At 37.2% G+C, this 19,854-nt stretch overlaps 1 protein-coding gene and 1 long non-coding RNA gene across 3 annotated transcripts; both read right to left on the bottom strand.

Moving 5' to 3' along the window:
- Nucleotides 1–1,106: 1,106 nt before the first annotated feature.
- On the bottom strand, nt 1,107–5,005 carry LOC130724615 (uncharacterized). The gene is made up of 4 exons (XR_009014582.1): nt 4,699–5,005; nt 4,455–4,578; nt 3,219–3,304; nt 1,107–1,671 (listed from the first exon to the last, which is right to left on the bottom strand). It is a non-coding gene; the product is annotated as an uncharacterized LOC130724615 (long non-coding RNA).
- Nucleotides 5,006–8,572: 3,567 nt separating this feature from the next.
- LOC130721844 (E3 ubiquitin-protein ligase APD2-like) lies at nt 8,573–18,420 on the bottom strand. Of its 2 annotated transcripts, none has more exons than XM_057572426.1 (10): nt 17,971–18,420; nt 17,467–17,573; nt 17,256–17,381; nt 17,025–17,118; nt 10,102–10,176; nt 9,929–10,011; nt 9,572–9,718; nt 9,311–9,386; nt 8,884–9,217; nt 8,573–8,785 (listed from the first exon to the last, which is right to left on the bottom strand). In XM_057572426.1, the coding sequence occupies exons 1-10, from the start codon at nt 18,209–18,211 to the stop codon at nt 8,680–8,682; spliced, it is 1,389 nt and encodes a 462-aa protein (XP_057428409.1). In that variant the 5' UTR covers nt 18,212–18,420; the 3' UTR covers nt 8,573–8,679. The 2 variants fall into 2 exon arrangements, with proteins under 2 accessions (XP_057428409.1, XP_057428408.1); XM_057572425.1 differs by having other exon boundaries at nt 17,467–17,576.
- Nucleotides 18,421–19,854: the final 1,434 nt, after the last annotated feature.

Raw genomic sequence — 19,854 nt, forward strand, 5'->3', positions numbered from 1 at the left:
CAGTGCTGAAACAATACTCATTATGCCTGGAGAGGTAGAGGTAAAAAAAATACTCGATATGCCTGAAGAGGCATGTACAATAATACTTGTATGGAGAAGTCATTGATACTTGATAGTGAAATCTTGGCAATGCCAAGGACTGGATGTAGCCCTATCGTTCTGGGGTGAACTAGGATAAATTTGCTAGTGTGCATCGTCTACTTTCCTGCCTACTCTTTTCCGCTGCACCAAATGATACCAATGAAGATGATTAATCTTTATATCGTTTGAAAAACCAAGTTTTTGATGAGCACAATTCAAACCCCCATTTCTTGTGCTACTCTGATCGACTTCAATGAGGAAGGATCCATTAACTCCAGGAGTAAGTTTTTTAATTGACTCCAAATCTTGGCCTTACATTTTATTAAAAAACAACGGTTGTGATTTAAACTTAAAAAATATCATGTGGACTCAATATTGTCTAAGGCAGTTCGTAGGTTCCACAATTATGTGGACACCATATTAACCAACTGAGACGGCCATAAGCGAGTTTCATCTTGTCCAACTAATAGTCAAGCAGACTTAAGCCATAACGTTCGTAATACATTGCAAGCACTACTAAAAAAAAGCTATTTAGCGACGGGCAAAATCCGTCGCTAAATAAGCAAAAATCCGTCGCTGATCATTTAGCGACGGATCTGCATCCGCCGTGCAAAAGGGCGTAGCTAAACAATTAACGACGGAATATGATATCCGTCACTATTAGCGACGGAAATATATCGTCGCAAACGTATTACTTTTCCGTCGCTAATGCATTTACATGATTAACGCATGTTTCCGTCGCTATTAGCGACGGATTGTTCTGTCGCTATTTACGACGGAATACATATGACGTCGCTATTTGCGACGGATTGTTCCGTCGCTATTTAAGACGGAACGTAGCTTTCCGTCGCTGTTTGCGACGGAATTGGCCGTCGCTAACTTCCTATAAAGTTCCCTCTCTAATTTATAAATGTTAGAGAGGGACAAAATCCGTCGCTAATTTCCCACTGTGTAAATGACATTTTTTTTTTTAGCAGTTTTTTTTCCCTGTGCAATAACAATTCAATTTGAAAATTTTCCCCAAATAGAAGTAATTCAAAATATACTATTGATTTGAAGTTTCATATTTAAGATCATGTTCATCAACCTACATAACCATAGTAGTGAATCCATACATAGTCATGGTAAAATGTCAAGTATAATTAAAAACATAGTATCAAATACATATATTCATCTAAATCAAATGCCATCCAAATCATCCTCTAATTCTTCATCATCTATGTTATGCTGATTTGTAGGTGATTGTTCAACAGAGCGTGAAGCCATGCTTTAAGGAAAGGTCTCCAAGAATCTGTCCAAGTTTGCAAATTTTTCATCATATGTCCCCATTTTTCCCTTTAGCTTCTTGTTCTCCTCTGTTAAAGTAGAAACAAGATTTCTCATTGTCTCATACTCTGAGGGTGAGACGCCAAGAGATGACGTGGCCTTAGAACGTTTGAACTTTACAGCCTTTGCACCTAATCCATAAATCCGCCCCTTCTTGTTCGCACCCCCAACAACCTCCAAGTAGATTTCATCATTTGATTTTTTGTGGGCACCATCTTCATTCTCCTGTGAGTCTCTTGCAGCAATTTGTGTTTCAAAATCAACCTTCACATAAGATTTAGATATTAGACATCATGAAAACTGAAAACTACAGCAGTAGGACAATTAGAAAAATCAGTAGGGACAATTAGAAAAATCAGTAGGGAAAAATAAGTAGGGAAAATCAGTAGGGAAACAATAATGAGACTTTCAGGTTTAGATTGATTTCAGATTGTTAAGTTTCAGCTTCATTGCACATTATCTTGTACCCAAATCTGCAAACCTCTTGGATTTTCTTATCTTATCTTTTCTATTCTCTGATTATTAAAGGGCCTGCTCATAATGAGGGTATCTAATTGGAGAGTACTTGCTAAGAATCAAGATGGAATCACACTTTGGGCTAATGCTGAAGAGCATTTCAGATATCTGCAGTCCCACACTGTCCCTGCATCCAATAGCAAGGTTTTTCTTGTAGGGACCTTTGTGTGGCACTTCAAGCCCTTGATGGGCCTAAAACAAGCGAAATTCAGATAATCTTGTTGGATCATTGTTTTGGGTCTATCTAAAACCAGCCTTGATAACATTTGAAGCCAGAGTTTCTCTGGGTCTACAATAAATCTAAAACCCACCAAAACTCCACTCCTCATTAACAAGTTTCAATGATTAAATTATGATCCAGTGTCATTTTGGTAAAAAGAACACAAGAAATCAAACAAGACATAAAACATGGCACGCAAGTTCATATTCTAACAATATGCCAACAATGCAGCTCTAAAGTCAATGAAACTCTATACTTTCTTTACTCAATGCAACACATCCTAACAATATGCCAACAAGTTCATATTCTGAAATTGAAGACAAGCACCTAATGGATGGTGAAAACCTAATTCTTGAAAAGGTGCCAATATACGGTTAAACGTTAGACAATAAATAGCATTCTGTTTCTGCTATATTCAACATGTTTAGGCAAACATGGCACGCAATTCACAAAAGCTGTCCTCTCACAAGCTCAAGGTCATGTGAATCAACCATTTTCTTTTTACCAAATGTATGAGCATCCGTGTCTACTGCATAAAACTTACATGGCACACTAACATTGTTTACTATTATCAGTTTTAATGTTAGTGTGTGAGTGTGAACCTTCTGGATAAGAACAATGGTATAGTGAATTAATGAAACTTGTGTCCATGTAACAAAGCTGAAGAATTAAATCACCCTAATAACCTCATCATTCTCATCTTCAAGATGGAAATTCAATATTTTGTATATGATGATTGCATGTGCTTAATGGATAGGTAAAATTAGTTAAAATGACTTCGCTTCAAATTAGTTTTAGCACATACGAAACATATTGTAAATAACATGTACTAATTATTAGTAGTAAGAACATGGTTAACGGATGAACCCATTTTTAACATGGTCCACCATATATAGAATTATCATAAGCTTTTAGGTTAGGTCATACTTCAAATATTATCAAACTCTAGACATTAAAAAAAAGTCTAAATCAAGTAGATAAGAGAAATATTGTATAGATTTACCTTATGTGTTAAATAACAACATTAAAGTCCTTTTAACCGGTAATCTTTGACATTATCTAAATAGATTTTTACCTGTGAATTAGCTACAGAAACAGATTCTGTGTTTGATGAAGCAGCAAGCACAAGTCTTTTTGTCCCTATCAATGGTTCCTCTAACACTGCAATCAAAGTATGCATTAGTAAAAGTGGAATAGCTATAACAAACACTGTAACATAAGTGAAGATAACTTTTACACACGGAAACATGTGATACATTTTCTGATAGAAATTTTATGTTTCATTGACATGTGAGGACTAAAGACTACCTTTAAACAGCTATGTGCAGAGCACCATAGACAAGCCATAAATATCATTACAAATTTATAATCCCATAACAGATGTTATTAACAATTGTAGCACTGTGCTTAATCATCCCAATTCCCACAAAATCAAGTGATTGCCCAGGACAAGGAGTTATGCTCTTTCTATTGACAATAAGGCAGTAAGAGAAGTACAGAAACCACTTGAAGATATTACAGATAGTCTCAAGATTGCTGGAGTCAAGGCACTTGACTCTGTGGAAAGGGTAAGACATAAGATTCTTATTCTTTGTAGATTGTGTATGAGCTTTTGTGTTTCTTTTTTTTTTTACCTTAAGGATAGAAACTGAGTTACTTTACATGGAATGTAGAATACAAGACAGGCTTCTCGAGTTCACGCAAGGGAAGACTCTAATTATATCTTCTTATGCATGCAAAGAACTATCATTATGGGTTATAGATAGTTAAAAAACATTTGGAATTTTAAACAAATCAAATCAAAGCATAAATCATATTAGATTTCAAGTACTTACACCATCCAATGGCATAAATATGCAATCAAGCATGATTTTTAGATAAATCTTCCGTTTCCTAACGAATTTCAGTGTTAGGCTTCCCTTTAGCCCAAAGACTCAAATGATTGACTTGCATGAGAAATTGTCATTGAAAAAAATGATAAAATTGTTGTGCAACATAGTAAGAATGTTAATTAATATTGATCAGAGATGTTTTATCAAATATATACCCCTAACATATGTATTCTTAGAGACAGACATCAAGTGCATCTAGAGAGTAGACTTAAAATAAACAAATCTTTAGAATAAGTTTAATGGCCTCATCACTTGTACTTATCTAGGCATCAAAAATCAACATTCGGTTGGTTTGGCAGATTCCAGATTAAGAAATTATCAAATAAGAAAGCAATTTAAATTCATTCCAGTGAAACATTCAACAAGAAAACATAATGCACACAGCCAAAATTGTTCAAATTGTAGAAGGATTGAACAACCTAAACACAAGTATCCTTACAAAAACCACAGCATCCAAGCCACTGATAGCCAATATCTCATCCTCAGATGTATCCCTTGCGTGAGCTGCTTAATAAGCTGGAAGCTGGTATGGATGACCTTGAACTGATAATACAGGATAGAAATCGAGATGTTGTTGGACCAAAACAAAAAGAGCTTCAATATGCTGTTGGATACTGGTATGGATGACCTTCAATATGCATAACCCTAAAAAATCGATCATACCTTTTGTTGCTCCTTAAGCTCCGGCGATGGAGGATGACGGTTCAGACTTTTCCCTTAAGCTTGTTAACTGGCGATGGAGGATGACGGTTTGCGAGCGACGAGCGGCGGACACGCGAAGGGAAACCCATTCACCACCGCATACTGTGGATTCGACCACTGACTCCGGTGGAGGATCTAGCGAGCGTGAGGAACGGTGGTTATGGTGAAAGGGAACGACAACGGTGGAGCTAGCGAGCGTGAGGAACAGTGGTTTCAGTCGAGAGGTTCCATCGATTGCTTCAGTTGTCTGTGCTAGGGAGAATGAGATTGGTAAAGTGTCTTTTAACCTATTAGTCTTTATTAAGTCAAATATATTTATTTCAAACCATAACAAACAAAATATCAAGTAGTTCAAATGGCTAAGTAATTCCCTTTGACAAGCAAGACCCAGGTTCGAATCCTGCAGAAAACAATTTATTTTTAAAAACAATATATTTAGCGACGGAAATTATGTTATTATTCCGTCGCTAACTTCTTACAAACTTTACCGAGGGAAATAGCGACGGGAGGTAAACAGCGACGGTACAAAACCGTCGCTAATTTACAATATAAAATAATAAAGGCTTAATACATCAGAAAGCCCCTGAAATTGTAAAGGGAATCAGTTCCAGAACCTGTAAAATTTTTGCATCAAATTGGGTCCCCAGGTTTTTTTTTATAATTCAATTAAGGCCAAAGTGTGCCAACCGGTGATGTGGCTCGATTTTTAACCCACTCAGCATTTCCACTTGGCTTTTTCGTTTTTTTTAATACAATTAATTCCAAACCTTTTTTTTATTCCAACTCATAACTTAAAAAAAAACTTAATCTAACCTAATAACTTAAAAAAAACCAACTCTAATCAAATACTAATCCCTAATCTAATATGAGAATCCCCAATTAAGCCCTGACTATTCATCTTCATTCTTCAGCCCCAATTTCAACCCTAGAGTGGAAGAAGATAGAACCATCTTCTCCCCATAACCCTAGTTCTCCATCTTCAGCTGCCACCCCTTCCTCTCCCCTCACCTTCTATCATCTTCCTCTTTGTCTTTCTTTTTTTCTCTCTCTCTCTCTCTCTCAAGGCCATGGTTGAATGATTGTGGTGCCTTTAACAAAGCCACCACCGAATCCATAAACCCACCCCACCCTCAGCAAACCCAACATCAGAAGAAAGAGATGAAGGCGTGGTGGTCTCGATTGGGTTCGATCCGTGTTCGCTGGGTCTCGATCTTGGGCTCAAACTCGCGACGGTGACTTTGGCTCGGATACGGCTGGGTCTTGCAAGGTTTGTAAGAGGTCTGGGTTTTTCTTTGCTCATCAGTGGCTCTGGGTTTTATTCCATGCTTTCTTCAAAGAAGAATCCGATGATTTTCAAAGAAAAAGTTGAGGAAGGAGAGATGACAGAAGACCCAAGAACTGGATCCTAAAACCCATAGAACCATTGAACCAGAGGGAACAACGTCTCAGCCCGTTTACATGGCAGAACCATCTTCCTCATCTTTGTTAAAGTTTCAATTTTTTCTTTGATTTTGAGTTGAGTTAAGTTAGTTTGTAAATTGGGGATTTGAGTTAGGTTGCTTTGACATACCTCTGTCTTGTTGGGTCGAATTTTGAGGGGGCTATGAGATGATGGGATTCCTTACTGTTAGATTAAAGGAAAGTTTGCTGGGATAGGGGAAAGTTGCTATTTTTCTGGATTAATGCAGGATGTGTTCGGGGTAGGGGAATGACTGTTGTGTTCAAGATGTTGAAATGTATTCGTGTATGGTGTTTCTCTAGTTTTGTACAATTCGAAAATTTCCCCTGCTGTCTCTGCTGTCATTTGGCTTTGGTCTTTGGTCTTGGATTGCAGCATGGTCATGGCAATGCTTATTGTGATGAATGACTTTTTGGAAGGCATGAATCGACTTGCTTACTGAAGGAAAACCTTTATGGGGCTGTTTTTTAGTCATGTTTTTATCTTTTGGTGTTAATTTTATGGATTGCAGCATGTTGTGTTCTGGAAATTGAGTGATTTTAGATTAGGGATTTTATTAAGTTTTTTATTTTTTATATATTTATGCTTTAATATGAGTTGGAATTAAAAAATAAAGTTTTATAATTTTTTAATTAATTTTTTTTTTATAAAAGCCACGTGTAATTGATGACTAGGACAAAATTCAAGTCTGGCAGCATTTGACCTTAATTGAATTAAAAAAAAATTCTTAGGGACCCAATTTGATGAAAAAATTTTACAGGTCCTGGAACTGATTCCCTTTACAATTCCAGGGGCCTTTACAATTTTACAGGCCAATAATAAAATGAAATTAGCGAGGGAATTTGCGACGGAAAACCAGCGAGGAAAAAAATCCGTCGCTAAATTTTAAAATTGAATATTTATTTTCAAAACGTCTATCTGTCGCTGATTCCGTCGCTAATAGCGACGGATTTTTTTCCGTCGCTAAAATCCGTCGGTAATTCACGTTTTTTTAGTAGTGAAGGTTGCATACGAGCAACCATAATCTCGGATGCCTTACATGAAGACTTCATTAAGGCTCAATGCCTTGAGTATAACTTTTACCACACTTATAAATACATGATTTATTGTTCATTTACATAAGTATTACTCATTTTTTTTATCAGATTGTTCTTCTATCAGTTTGAGCTTCTCTCTCAACGCTCTCATACTGGCTTAAGCGTCAAAGTGTCTTTGCAAGTACCTCCCATGTCGTGCCAACGTTTCATTACCGTGCCGAAAGATCCATTAGGACTATGCATCACCACAGAAGATCAAGAGCATCTAGTAGTTTAGATTTTAGGAGGATAAAATTAAAGTTGAGAACCAACCCCTCTCAACATGGGTAAAATGACCAAGCCAATAAAATAAACTTGCAAAAATCCAACCACTAAAACAAAAAAACCCACAAAACCTCAAATACAAACCCCACAAGCATAAACACATGCTTTAACCTTAAACAAGCAACCCCTATCGTCATCACCAAAAACCTCAAAACATGACCAAACATCACTGGTGTGGGAGAGGTCTCTATTGGAAATTAAAAAACAACGACAGGTTCAACCGAAATAAAATCCAATCAAGCCACACAAACCTGCCAAAATAGAGACCTAATCCAGTCGTGCAAACCAAAAGACTAAATAACATAAAACCAACAGGACGCTATAAAACTGAGACAAAGGTCCTAAAGAAGCAAAACCATAGAATTAAAAAAAAAAAAAAAAAAACTAAAGAAAAAACTAAAAGACCGAATGAACAAACAACAACCTGCAACTGATCATAGCCTCCAAACCACCTCCGGACCCGCTGCCTAAATATTATAGCCTCCAAACCACTTCCTCACCCGCTGCCTAGACAATAATATTTATAAATTTAATATGTTACTTATATTTGTATACTTTTCTATATAATTTTATTAAGTTATCACACATGACACCACTTATACTTTTTAGTGAAAAATATATTTTAGTGAATTAACTTATTTTAATAAACAATAACCATTGGATTTAATCAGTGATGTTCAAGTGATGACAATTTTAAGTTATCACGTGACAAGTAACTAACTTTTAATCCTTACTGTTCATACTTAAATTTAACAATGATGATTTATTTTTCTTATTCTTACATAAGAAGACTATTTTCATATGATACATCTCTATTTGTGTTTGAGAGAACTTTTGGCAAAGAGTAATGATTTATCCTCTTATAAATTCTCATACAAATATTCACAAACTAAATGAGCAAAGTGTTACTCTGCATTTGGCTGGTATCTTGAAAGTGTAAAAAACATTTAATTCTTTCTCCATTTACTATGTAAGAATACTTGTAAGATGATGAAGTAGAATGATATAGCATTACTTTTTGGGAAAGGTTAGCATACATCTACTTGATTGTTAATCGTGCAGTTCCAAAGAGAGAGTGATGGTCGAAGGAGTAAAAATAGATAACCATATATATAATCTTGTTCACTTCCATAAATACAGTGAATGATAAATTACACTGAAAATATTCTCCTTACTTTTCTTCAATTTCCTTCTACATATAGGACAAGTGCAAACTTCCGCAGCAATTCTACATAAACCCAAATGTGTGGCGTTAAACTTAATAATATTACCTTAAAAAGAAATGAACAAGCATGTTAATTAAAAAGAAATGAACAAGTGTGTTACCTTGTTCCACAAGCAAAGCATGCTGCACAATGTCCACAAGGGAGAAAGAAGCAATCCCTTGGGGTTTCAAAGCAAATAACACACAAAAACTGAAGATCATTGCTAGTTTCCCCTTTTATTACTTGTTTTCCTTCAACAGAATTCTCTTCAAGCCACATTGTAAGATCCTCTTCTTCATTAGAGAATGATTCATAATGATTATTTTTACCAGGAAGTAGAAATGGAGTTCTTTCTGAAAGCACTTCCGCTTGTTGGAACCTAGCCCTTTCTTCACTACTGATTTGGAACACTTTGCAGAATCTCATGGCAAAAAAGATTAGCACTGCCATCACACCTGTATATATTAACACATTTCAAAAGTTGAGTCCTTCCTTAACTTTTGGCTATGTTCTTCTGACAAATCAGAAGACCCTAAAGCTTAAGTTACCTGATCCAGTTAAATATATGATCCATCTTGGTTCATAGGACACTTTCACATCAAACCATTCCTCATCAGAAACACCCTGGAAGATAGACTTTTTATGCAGATGTGAAGTCCTCCATATATAGGGTATACTTGAATTTAAATTAGGGAAATGCTATTTTGATGAGACACAATTCCATAGATAAATTGTAGTGTAAATTTTTATCCTAATAGATCCATGTAGAGTGTGATTACAAAAGTAAGAAGGTAATTAGATCAGTTTACCTCTCCAGGACCTGGAGTTGTGAGCAATGCAGTGTTTGACTCCAAATACATAAAGCTTAATCTGCATAAGCCATTATCCAGGGAACATCTATGGGACGTGTTGGTTGTATTATAGAGAAATGAATTTACAATGAAGTTCAATTCTACCTGTGCATAACAATAATGTTACAATAAAGTGTAAGTCTGCAAGCTGTGTAGTCTTAAAATGCTGAGAGAAAAACAGAATCCATGAAAGGATAAGAGGAAAACTAGGAGTACTTTTATCTGTTTCCAATTAAAAAGGCACACACATTCTTTGTATTGATTATTGATTAATTTATGTAGATTCACAATGTGCTCATATTGCTAATGCATCACCTCCACACTTTCAGGGTTCATATTGCTAACAGCCACATAGTAAGTATATGAATGTGATATTTTCTGTGTGATGCTGCCGCTTCCTGTAATTAAATTAGACAAATATAAATGATAACGGAAAAACAAAATAAAAAAAGATGGAGCTTCTGATTGCAATTTCACAGTTTAGATACCATAGATAGTATTCCAGTACAATGTTGCATTAGGGAATGATGGGTCCTGTGTCCACTCAACTAGGCTTTCTCTACCTGCTTGTTTATGTAATATTAGTATACTCAATATGTGTGCAATAAATATTTAATCAAACTTAAAAAAATCAGCCTAAATGAGGTATAAAGAAATAGGACAGCTAGCACTGCCCATCATACCTTTGAAGAATCCACCATATTGATTAGGATTAACAACCTAAGATTCTCTGAAGTACAGAAGACTAGGAATGTTTTGTCTGTTTTTTTAGCACAATTGTCTTGAGATAAGTCAGAAAGATGTGATACTATAAGGACCCCTTTGAAAGAACTTTGAGCTTACCTTGTCTCATAAGCACTTATTTAAGTGTTTGAGAGTTCATATAAAAAACTTATGAGGAATGCTTTCATAGGCTGTTTAAATTAGCTTATGAATAAGCGTTTATGCCTAACATGTTTTGAGTTTATTTCACCAAACTTCTCAAATTAGCTTATGAATAAGAATTTCTGAGGTCGAATTTCTGAGGTCGATTCTTATTGAATATTAAAGAAAAAGACGAGCACAAGGCTCTACAATAGGAAATACTCCAGAGTCTATGACTCCTTACCAGCGAGATATTCTCTCCTTAACCTAATTCTCACCAGCAGACATGCCTCCTTTCTCCTCCCCTCCTCCCTCTTATATAACCCTTATTAACCTAAAATAACCTAGCTGCCACATAGGCAACATATATTTATTTTTAATATATAAATAACAATAATACTAATTATTAACCTCATCCCACTAATCAAGGAAATCTCCCCTAATAACTGAATCCCACTAATCAAGGGAATCATGATTAATCCTCATATCTGGAGTCCTAACATTGCCCCCGCCTCAACAACATCCTTGTCCTCAATGCTGATAGGAGGAAATTGACTGCAACACAGCTTCATCCGTTCTCTAATTCGATTGTGATGACCTCCCCTTCTTCATTTATAGTCTCGTCATCCCCTAACACAATCAATCGCAATTGTTTGTCTGCGCACTGGTGAAGAGGATTAGACTTCTCGCCGCATCTGAAACACAATCCTTGTGCTTTGCGATTCATCAGTTCAGCATAAGGAAAGTGTTTGGTGCCTCGATTCCGATCATTGGTGAAGGAACGATCGTTGTTGGTGGTGCTTCCTTGTTGCACAGCGGTACGCGACTCCCCTTGGGTCAGATTCCCTTTGGATTGGGTTCCCAAACTTGGGCCAAGCCCAAAACCTAATTTACCGGTGTGTGGGTTCTAACCCGACCTGGATCCGCCTTTATCAACATAGCCTGAACCCCAATCTCGGTTTCCTTTCCACGCTCAGGTTCCACTGCCTCTGGAAAAAGATTCGCCCTGCAGCTCTGCTTCCAGGTCTCGAGCCAGACGCATTGCTTGCAAGCGATTCACAGGATTATGGGTATGAACTCGTCTCCGAATCTCTGGTTGAAGGCCTCCAATGAAATAGCCCAGATATTGCTCCTCCGGTAACCGTTGTACTTGAGATGATATGAATTCGAACTCCGCCAAATAATCCTCTACACTCCCAGTCTGTGACAAATCCTTAAGTTCTTCGAAAGGGTTGTCACTCTGGCGACCACCATAACGGGCTATCAAGGCCCGCTTCAGTTTGGCCCAAGTCGGAACCTCTTCTGTTTCACGGAGGAGATTGAACCAGTGGATGGTGGCTCCTTCCATGCTCAGTTTGGCCAAACGTACCTTCACTTCCTCAGATGTCCCCTGTACTTCAAAGTATGTCGCAGCACGGGTGATCCACCCAACCGGGTCTGTACCGTCGAACGGTGGGAGTTCCACCTTCTTCACTACCATTTTGTACTCTGTTGCAGAATCCTCCAAGAGCAGAGAGCTTGGGGTCTCCACCTGACGCCCGTTGCGCAATTTTGCAAACTCCTCCAGTATGGATTGGCGAAATTCCACCAAGGATTGGCGCATAGCAGCCTCCATCCCCGACATACGCTCCTCTAACGCGTTAACTCTGTCAGACATCTTCGATGGCATGGACAGCAACTCACAACGTTAGCGTTCTGGACGAATCTGAATGAACAGTGTTCGCGGATGAACAGTGATCGTGAGTGAACAGTACCCGATGAACAGTGTTCACCGGGTTTAGTAGGGCGCGGCGGTGGCTGGACGAATTTGAATCCGGCAGGTCGGACCAATGATAGAACCCATAATTTCTGAGGTCGATTCTTATTGAATATTAAAGAAAAAGACTACAATAGGAAATACTCTAGAGTCTATGGCTCCTTACCAGAGAGATATTCTCTCCTTAACCTAATTCTCGCCGGCAGACATGCCTCCTTTCTCCTCCCCTCCTCCCTCTTGTATAACCCTTATTAACCTAAAATAACCTAGCTGCCACATAGGCAACATATATTTATTTTTAATATATAAAATAACAATAATACTGATTATTAACCTCATCCCACTAATCAAGGAAATCCCCCCTAATAACTGAATCCCACTAATCAAGGGAATCATGATTAATCCTCATATCTGGAGTCCTAACAAAGTACTTATAAGCGTTTATCCCTAATAAAAATACGCTTATTACCATAAGCACTTAATTAACCTATTTACCCAAACGCGCCCTAAATTATGGCTGTTGATGACCCGGGTTTGTATGATGTTTTTAGGGTTTTTCCTTGTAGGTTTTGAGTCTTTTTCTTGTGTCTCATGTAGTGTTTCATGCATTCTTATGCATTTTTATCTTTTCTTGAGTCTTTGTTTTGTTTTGGTAATTTTGTAGTTTTATAGGGAGTTTTCTTGCATTTTAAGTTAAGTTTAGGACTTGCATGATTTTCTTTTGTTTTATGAAGGACCTCTTGTGCTAATTAGCTCTTGGAGCTTCTAGAATCTTCCTTGACTTGTTGGTTAGGTTTGGAGAGCAGAAACTGAAGGAGAAAGAAGGCCAAGAAGCATGGAATTGATGGAGAACTTAAAGAGGATTGAAAAGAGGAGTTTCAGAAGCCAAAAAGTCATTTTCAGGCGAGCTTAAGCGCCTAGGCGCTGGGAATGGGCGCCTAGGCGCCAATTAGGTCCAGAGGCATGTTTTTCAACATGCAATTGGCGCTCAGGCGCTCTGAATTGGCGCCTGAGCGCCCAGCCTCGTTTATTTTGCCTATAAATAAGGCTTAGGCCAATTTCTTTGGGAATCTTTGATACTACTTTCGTTTTTACATAAACTCAGAGGTAGAGGAGCATCTAGGAGAGTGTGAGAGGGCTTCTGAGCTTGTAATTCAGGTTCTTGCCATGCTTGGCTAATCTCTCTTCTTTTGCTTTGGATTTCTTTGTAAGACTTTTCATGTTTAAGTTATAATCTTAAGTTCTTTCCCACATGTTCTTCTTCTTCCCTTGAATCCCATTTTCTGAATTTCAATCTAAGCTTGTATGCATGCTTGCTTTATACTATTCTATAATCAGAACGGAAGTTTGTTATAGATTAGGGAACCGATTTGGGATTACCCCTTCTATACTTGCTACTAGGAATAGAGGAAGGGTTGGGGTTTGATGGCCTGAAATTGCATGATCTAAAACCTCATATAAATGATTAAGTACACAAGGAATTGGGCTTAGCTTTTAGTATGAGAGAATTGCTTATGTGAGGAGTCAATAAGTGAGTAACTAGGCTATATCATCAAGGAGAGATTCATGAGTTCATGTGCTTAGAATGATGTGCTTAAATTGACTAGTTGAACAAGAACCCAAAGCATGTTAGTTTCTGAATTGTCTTTTTATTTTTCCTTTTCCTTATTACTACTTCGACATATCTTTGTTTCAATAAAACAAACCTTCATTCTCAAGGCTTAAACCGAATCTATTCACTCACAATCCCTGTGGTTCGATATTTAAAACCGGGTGGATTCCGTACACTTGCGGATTTACCAACAAGTTTTTGGCGCCGTTGCCGGGGATTGTTTGTGATTTTTGGTTTGAGTTACGAGTTTGAGGTAAAGTCTACCTAAGACTCAAACTTAGGGCTGAATGGGAGACAACCCATGTTTCTTTTTTCTGTTTTACGTTTTGTTTCTTCTGTTTTTTTTTTCAGGAAATAAAAAGGATACAATGGCGCTAGAGCGGTGGCAATTAGCACTTGAGCACCTTGTTTTCCAGCATTTGAAAGACCAAAGGAGAACACTTGGAATCACTCAATCACTTGGAAGGAGGTTCTTTTCTTACTCTGATTTTAGTCCATGCATTTTTTAGCATATTTTTCCTTTATAGATTTTGTTTATCTTTTTGATCATGAATTTTTTTTTTATATAGAGTCTTTTATACCTTGGTCTTTATGCCCTTTACTCAAATGACATGTTCCCGAGTCTTGCTCACTCACATGATGCTGGTTTTGAAAATGTTTTTAAGTGGATACTTTGTGCTTTCTTTTGGGGAGTGATTGTATGTTTGGGAAAGAGAGGGAGAGACTTCGGTCTTCTAAATGTTGTCTTGAGGATAGAGTTGATGGGAGTCCACAAGGGTCCATCTTTGACCCTTCACTATATAATTTCCCTGGAGGATCCTGACTCACTTGCACTTCTTGGTTCTGTGTTTCATTTTATGCCTCCTTGAGTGTAGCTTTAGGAGACTTGCATTCTTGAGACTGGTAGGTTTTCTTGTACTTCAGAAATTGTTTTATAACATCTTTGTCCCTAGTTGACCCTTTTGAGCCTTATGGAGATTTCTTTGTTACCTTTGTTATTTGGGGCTGGTTGTTTGGTTGGAAAAATGGGGAGTTGTGGTTCTTAACTCTCAATGGAGCTAGTTTATAGAAAATGCAATTGTCTCTTGCCCCAAAGAAAAAAAGTCAAAAAATTCAAAAGATGAACTCCATGGCCGGATGGAGTTCCAAAAAAAAAAAGAGTCAAAAGAAAAAATGAACTCCATGGAATGGGTGGAGTTCCAAAAAAAAAAGAAAAAATTCTGAAACAAAAGGGGGTTGAGAGACTTGTCTGCTAAGTATCAATTGCTTTAAGCTCCGATTTTCATGAAGGACCACACTCAAAATCTTGTGCAACCTTAGTCTTCCTTAGGGACCACCTACCATGTGCTTTACCTAGCCAACATTACAACCCTTTTGAAGTCTCAATGAATAATGCATTGTCAACTTTAGTTGCTCTTGAGGGAATGATTCTCAGAACCTATGAACTTGCTTCTATGCGCAGTGCACTAAACAATTGTCTCATGCTAGGATGTTAGCTCTAAATGCTTCTCATAGTGGACTCTAATTCATCTTTATCTAAGAGTAGCATGAAGTTGATTGTTGAATCTTTCTCTTGGAACTAACTGCATTTACTTGATCCCCCGGTTTTCTAAAACAGTATCCCTCTTTTGGCATGTGTGTTGGGAGTAACTCTTTGTGCTTGAGGGCAAGCTAATCTTAGTGACGCTCGAGGGCGAGTTGTCGTTGAGTATAGTGGTGTGATGACCCGGGTTTGTATGATGTTTTTAGGGTTTTTCCTTGTAGGTTTTGAGTCTTTTTCTTGTGTCTCATGTAGAGTTTCATGCATTCTCATGCATTTTTATCTTTTCTTGAGTCTTTGTTTTGTTTTGGTAATTTTGTAGTTTTATAGGGAGTTTTCTTGCATTTTAAGTTAAGTTTAGGACTTGCATGATTTTCTTTTGTTTTATGAAGGACCTCTTGTGCTAATGAGCTCTTGGAGCTTCTAGAATCTTCCATGACTTGTTGGTTAGGTTTGGAGAGCAGAAACTGAAGGAGAAAGAAGGCCAAGAAGCATGGAATTGATGGAGAACTTAAAGAGGATTGAAAAGAGGAGTTTCAGAAGCCAAAAAGTCATTTTCAGACGAGCTTAAGCGCCTAGGCGCTGGGAATGGGCGCCTAGGCGCCAATTAGGTCCAGAGGCATGTTTTTCAACATGCAATTGGCGCTCAGGCGCTCTGAATTGGCGCCTGAGCGCCCAGCCTCGTTTATTTTGCCTATAAATAAGGCTTAGGCCAATTTATTTGGGAATCTTTGATACTACTTTCGTTTTTACATAAACTCAGAGGTAGAGGAGCATCTAGGAGAGTGTGAGAGGGCTTCTGAGCTTGTAATTCAGGTTCTTAGGAGCCATGCTTGGCTAATCTCTCTTCTTTTGCTTTGGATTTCTTTGTAAGACTTTTCATGTTTAAGTTATAATCTTAAGTTCTTTCCCACATGTTCTTCTTCTTCCCTTGAATCTCATTTTCTGAATTTCAATCTAAGCTTGTATGCATGCTTGCTTTATACTATTCTATAATCAGAACGGAAGTTTGTTATAGATTAGGGAACCGATTTGATATTACCCCTTCTATACTTGCTACTAGGAATAGAGGAAGGGTTGGGGTTTGATGGCCTGAAATTGCATGATCTAAAACCTCATATAAATGACTAAGTACACAAGGAATTGGGCTTAGTTTTTAGTATGAGAGAATTGCTTATGTGAGGAGTTAATAAGTGAGTAACTAGGCTATATCATCAAGGAGAGATTCATGAGTTCATGTGCTTAGAATGATGTGCTTAAATTGACTAGTTGAACAAGAACCCAAAGCATGTTAGTTTCTGAATTGTCTTTTTATTTTTCCTTTTCCTTATTACTACTTCGACATATCTTTGTTTCAATAAAACAAACCTTCATTCTCAAGGCTTAAACCGAATCTATTCACTCACAATCCCTGTGGTTCGATATTTAAAACCGGGTGGATTCCGTACACTTGCGGATTTACCAACAGCTGTAATTGAAGCGATAAAGGAAGTTAAATTTGTTCCAGAAACAGTAATGTAAAACAAATATATGCAAATATTCCAATTTTAACAGAAAGGTATGATTTTTTTTGTGTCTTTCCATCTAGAGTAGGTATAATGAATCTTAACTTGTGTGTGATGCAAAAGTAGAAAAATACCTTTAGCAATTACGAGGCCTAAGGGTGCCACTAAGGACTTAACACTGTAAGAAATATCCAATTGGGAGTCCTTATTCAGGTAGAATATCCACTCCTGCAACATCAGATTAAACTCATTTTCACTATCCCATTAAATGGAATAGCATGTTTATAATGTGGAAACAGAGAAACCTGTAAAGCAAAACTGTAGACCAAAACCCCAAAAACAAACCCTACAAAAATGAAACATGCCTTTTGAGATTTTGCTGGTATTGATGTAGCATACATCTCAGTCCAATTGATTTTGACATCTAGTAAAGGGGGTTGATCAAATCCATATAGAAATGCACCAGGTTTTGGCTTATCAATTTGTTCTACCTGTTAATAAATCAAAGAAGATTTGTACAAAAGAACAAGCCAAGATAGTACATTACTTAAAAATATAAGGCAATGACTTAATCACCTTGACAGACTGCACCAGCATTGAGTTGATTTCTATCAAACGTGAGGAGTAAGGTCCCAGTTGTAAATTTAGTGATCCATAGATACCAAAGGCTAGAGCAACGGATGCTGCTTTTAAATCATTGGTAAATAAATAAATAACTCAAACCAAGTTATGAACAGAACAATACACTACTTAATCAATGCTGATATGCTTTCCGAATCAATTAGGACCCCATTAGGATACAGACTAAAGAACACTTACTAGAGCTTATATGCAAGAAAAAGCACTCATCCAAAGAGACTCTTGGAGGCAAAGGGAACATAAGTACTGGGGAGTAACTTAGAAGTATTAAGTACACTATGGAAAATTTATGGAAGAGAACTTGTTTTTCTTTAACTTTCCATAGTATAAATGGAAAACATGGTAAAAGTCTTGGAATAGTTAGCTAAAAACTAAGTACATTCACTATTCTAAGGAGAAAGTGAAGAGAAGAGCAAGTAATGAAGCTTAGCATGAACTAACCACTGAGCCAAAGTGCCACTAGCACAACTATGCAATACCAGACACCATCCTGTGAAACAGTCATAGAAGGATTTGTGACTGAAATGTTATATAGGTGGTTGTGTTGGATTCCCTCATTTGCACCTTCTCGGTTGGCTTCCTCTGCTTGGAACAGGGAAGTAGATGGATATTCAAGAGGGGTTGCAGTTAAAGAAGAAGAAGCAGATACTTGAGAGTCATGACATTGCTCTTCTTCTTCCATTTTTCAACTTAGTTTCAAGCTGATTCAAAGGAGTGATGAAAACCGGAAAAGGATGATAGTAGTATATATGATTATTTGAACTTCCTTTCTTGTGAGCAACATGAAAGCATGATATGATACTTGGCTATAGAAGTTTTCTGTGTGAAGATTATGGAATGATTCAAGTGAATTCATTGGCATTGCAAAATGCTATTGTTGAGTTGGGCATACAAAGCTAGAAGTCTTGGAGTTGGAGTCTATATATCATAGTTTTATGGTCATGTTTTTAACTCATATGACTGGTAGCTAGGATCAGGAAAGTTAGATGAAAGTGGAACTCGTGCTTGCGGACCTCACTTGAGATTGTAAAAGTACAACAGTGGATGAGACATGTATGTGGACCACTATTGATTGAAATTATGTGACATATATTGCCAAAATATGAATTATTAATGTTTATATTTTCCTCTATTTTTGCTCAATTCAAATGATATAATGGTTCTTTGTTATCCTTTCTGAAATTCTTGTTCGCCTCAGACAGATGTGTTACACAATGTTCAGGATATTGTGTAGAACATACACGCAATAAAAGACAGCGTTAAAACAAATCACATGTAACAACAACTACAAAGTAAATAACACAAGAGATGGTAACTCAGTTCGGTGCAATGTCACCTACGTCTGGAGGACTTTAGTCCGAGAAAGATAATTCACTATATAGAGAATCAAGTACACAAAGGTCTTAATTGAACAGCCACTGTTCACAGCATTTCCACTTATTCCTACCAATGGATTATTACTTAGAACTTCCCCTAAGTATGAGACCCCTCTCACTTACTCTCACAATCACTGCCACAGTGATTGAATCTCAAAGTACAAATGGTTGTAGAGAAACACTCTCAAAGAAACACAACAACTCAGTACTTATTTGATCAATGAAAGCACATGAGTTGATTACAAAACTCACACAATGAACTCACAAAGACAAACCCTGAATACAACTAACACACTTGAATATCTCTCGTGTAGCAGCTAGGGTTTCTTCAACACTTTAAATATATGCTCCACCGCTGGTGTCTTCAATGGGCTTGAGCATCAAAGAGTCCATGTAGCAAAGTGGCAGTAAATCTTCAAAAAGATCTTCTCCACAAATAAGACCAATTCAACATTTAAGTTGGTCTCCACGAATTAATCATATTTCTCCAAATAGGTTAATTCCACTAATCACAGAAGATACGTCCAGCTTATGAAACCGCGTGTAGCACTGACGAATCTTCACAATTAAAAACATAACGTGAAACACATAAAACGCTTCCAGCAACCTTAATCACAATGTCCTACCAGATGCTCCGGACATGAGGTTGCACATCAGGCAAAGACAATGTTATTTGTCACACCATTAACTACATCACACAACTTAGACAAAAAGCAGCCAACACTTAAAGAATCTTCATCAACACAAAATACTCAACACTTTTTATATCCTTTTCCACATTTCCTCTCAAATTTTTATCACATTTTTGATAGAAGGTTTATTAAATAGATAGAGTTCTAATTTATTCACACTTTCACTCCATTTTCACTTATTTATTTCACTCTTCTTTTTCAACGGAGTAATGCTACATGACTCGAAAAAAAATCACCAAGGAACGAAATGATTATTT

Source organism: Lotus japonicus, chromosome 6, assembly GCF_012489685.1.
Source record: "Lotus japonicus ecotype B-129 chromosome 6, LjGifu_v1.2".
In the NCBI taxonomy this organism is placed as follows: Eukaryota; Viridiplantae; Streptophyta; class Magnoliopsida; order Fabales; family Fabaceae; genus Lotus; species Lotus japonicus.

What these genes read in the sequence shown, in the direction of transcription:
- LOC130721844 (XM_057572425.1), bottom strand. Translation starts at nt 18,211, where the DNA reads ATGGAAGAAGAAGAGCAATGTCATGACTCTCAAGTATCTGCTTCTTCT. An exon ending in AGGCCTCGTAATTGCTAAAG is followed by an intron (nt 10,177 to 17,024) that starts GTATTTTTCTAC and finishes ATAAACAAGCAG; the next exon opens with GTAGAGAAAGCCTAGTTGAG. An exon ending in GTACTGGAATACTATCTATG is followed by an intron (nt 10,012 to 10,101) that starts GTATCTAAACTG and finishes ATTTAATTACAG; the next exon opens with GAAGCGGCAGCATCACACAG.